Genomic DNA, 2,454 nt, shown 5'->3' with positions numbered 1-2,454 from the left:
CCCGGCCCCGCGCTCACCGCAGAGCTCGCCCTCGTCGGAGCCGTCGCCGCAGTCGTCGGAGCCGTCGCAGAGCTTCTCGGGGGGCAGGCAGATGGAGGTGTTGTTGGCACAGGTGTGTGAGGGGGGTTTGCACACCAGGGACTCGCAGTTCTCCTCGTCAGAGTTGTCCTCGCAGTCGCTGTCCCCGTCACAGACCCAGGCCTTGCTGATGCACCGGGCTGACGGGGAGGGAAGGGGGCAGAGCAGAACCAGAAGGGATGTTATCCCAGGAATTTCCAGATGTTACCTCATGCACGGGGGGAATGGGGGTGTTTGAGTAGCTCAGGGCTCCCCAAAAGTTGGACCAGGGCTGGTCCAGGTGGGACAGGTCAGGGAGGGCCTAGGGGGGCACTGGGGGCTCAGAGGGTCAGTCCCATAACTGGTGTCCTTTCACCCTTGTCCCCAACCCACCAAAGTGTCTCCCAGCCCCTTCCTCAGAGAAGGAGAAGGGATCTGAGGATGGCACCATCCATCAGGATGATGGATAACGGGTTGGCCACCGGTGTTTCCCCATTGTCCCGGCACCGAGGACAGTCCAGCACCCCCAGCTGGGATCCCCTGCCCCCCTGCTCTCACCTGAGTCCTTGCAGCCAAATTTGACGTTGGGGTCGCAGACGTGGGTGACCCCCTCGCAGTTCTTCTCGTCGCTGGAGTCCATGCAGTCCGTGTCCCCGTCACAGCGCCAGCGCATGGGGATGCACAGCCCGTCCAGCCGGCACTGGAACTCGTCCGTGTGGCAGCCCCCGGGCGGGCGCGTGGCTGTGGGGAGGGCACTGCTCACTGCCTGCACCCCACAGAGCCGGGGGGCTCCAGGACTGGGCAGGGACCAGACCCTCAGCCAGCAGGGAAACAGCTGGAAGCACCCAGAGGCACGGGAAGGGGATCTGGGCACCGAGTGTGGGCAGAGAAAGCTGCAGAATTCCCTGTCTGGAAGCAGGGCGGCTCTACCCGAGGCGGGGTTTGGCTCTTTGGGCAATGCCCAAATGCGGTTTGGGGTCCCTCCCATGGGCTGGGGCTCACCCTGGTTGGTGCAGTTGGCGTGGGTCTCGTCGCTGTAGTCGCCGCAGTCGTTGTCCCCGTCACAGGTCCAGTGCACAGGGATGCAGCGCCCGCTGTTGCACTTGAACTGGTTGCTGGAGCAGGAGTGGCTGCAGCCGGCCTCGTCGCTGTTGTCCCCGCAGTCGTTGTCTGCAGAGGGAAGGGGGGCGGGCAGGGGGTCAGCAGGGGCCCGGCCAGGAGGGGCTGGCAGGAGGGAGGACAGCAGAGACCCCTGGAAGCGGGGAACAACAGGCACCGGACAGAGCACGCCGGCAGACGGGACGTGGGGTGACTGCAGCCCCTCAGCGCCGGCGGTGGGACCCCCGCCATGGGCTGGAGACCCCCGGCTCCCCCACCCCACAGCACCAGCAGCACACAGAGAAAATGAAACACAGAAACTGCATAGATCAGCCATGAACCTGGGGGGCCCTGGGTGCCTGGCACCACAGGGGGCTCCGCTCCGGAGGGAGCGGGGATGGGGGACGGGCGCTCCTTTGGGGGTGCACCCATGGGGAGGGGGGCTGGGGCAGCCAATTGGGGGGGTTGGATTGTCTGGAGGAAACCCCCACGCCTGCTGTGGGCAGGGGGAGGTTTGGTCTGAGGGTACCTGGACACTGGCAATGCAGCCCCTCTGCCTGCCTGGCATGGGGGCCTGGCCTGGGCACCACCACAGAGCTCTGCTGGGGATGCCCCACCTGAGACTGGTCAAGGGGGGTTTTCTCCTGGTGCCTCAGGATGGGCACAAGGACGATGGCACTGATGGGGACAATGGCACTGATGGGGACAGTGGCACTGATGGGGACGATGGCACTGATGGGGTGATGGCACTGATGGGGTGATGGCACTGATAGGGACAGTGGCACTGACAGGGATGATGGCACTGATGGGGACAATGGCACTGATGGGGACAATGGCACTGATGGGGACAGTGGCACTGATGGGGACAGTGGCACTGAGGAGGATGATGGCACTGATGGAGATGATGACACTGATAGGGACAGTGGCACTGATGGGGACAGTGGCACTGAGGAGGATGATGGCACTAATAGGGACAATGGCACTGATGGGGACAGCGGCACTGATGGGGACAGTGGCACTGGTGGGGACAGTGGCACTGATGGGGACAATGGCATTGCTAGCTGCCTCAGCAGCAGCTCAGCTCCTGCACCTGCAACCCTCGACCTCTCCTGGCTCTCACCAAGAGGAGCTTCCTGAGCAGCTCTGCTCGGTGAGCTGGGACAACAGTGGCTCCCTGGCACCTGGCACATCCCTCCTGCTGCTGGGGAGCTGGGGGACATTGCCAGAGACACAGGGGACATTGCTGGAGGGGAAAGGGCATCACCACAGGCACCAGGGACATCACCACAGGCACCAGGG

The 2,454-nt window shown here is 64.2% G+C and overlaps 1 protein-coding gene across 1 annotated transcript in view; it reads right to left on the bottom strand.

Moving 5' to 3' along the window:
* LRP1 (LDL receptor related protein 1) overlaps positions 1-2,454 on the bottom strand; it is a 100,162-nt gene that overhangs the window by 38,155 nt on the left and 59,553 nt on the right. Inside the window, exons 20-22 of the mRNA XM_033511439.1 lie at positions 1,060-1,227; positions 616-798; positions 18-218 (exon numbers count right to left, since the gene is read on the bottom strand). Coding sequence (XP_033367330.1) covers positions 18-218; positions 616-798; positions 1,060-1,227 — 552 coding nt within the window. The remainder of the gene's footprint in view (positions 1-17; positions 219-615; positions 799-1,059; positions 1,228-2,454) is intronic.

The sequence above is a fragment of the Parus major genome, unplaced genomic scaffold, assembly GCF_001522545.3.
Source record: "Parus major isolate Abel unplaced genomic scaffold, Parus_major1.1 Scaffold220, whole genome shotgun sequence".
NCBI classification, from domain to species: domain Eukaryota; kingdom Metazoa; phylum Chordata; class Aves; order Passeriformes; family Paridae; genus Parus; species Parus major.
Note: the sequence above shows the minus strand (reverse complement) of the source record. Positions and strands in the feature narration are given on the sequence as shown.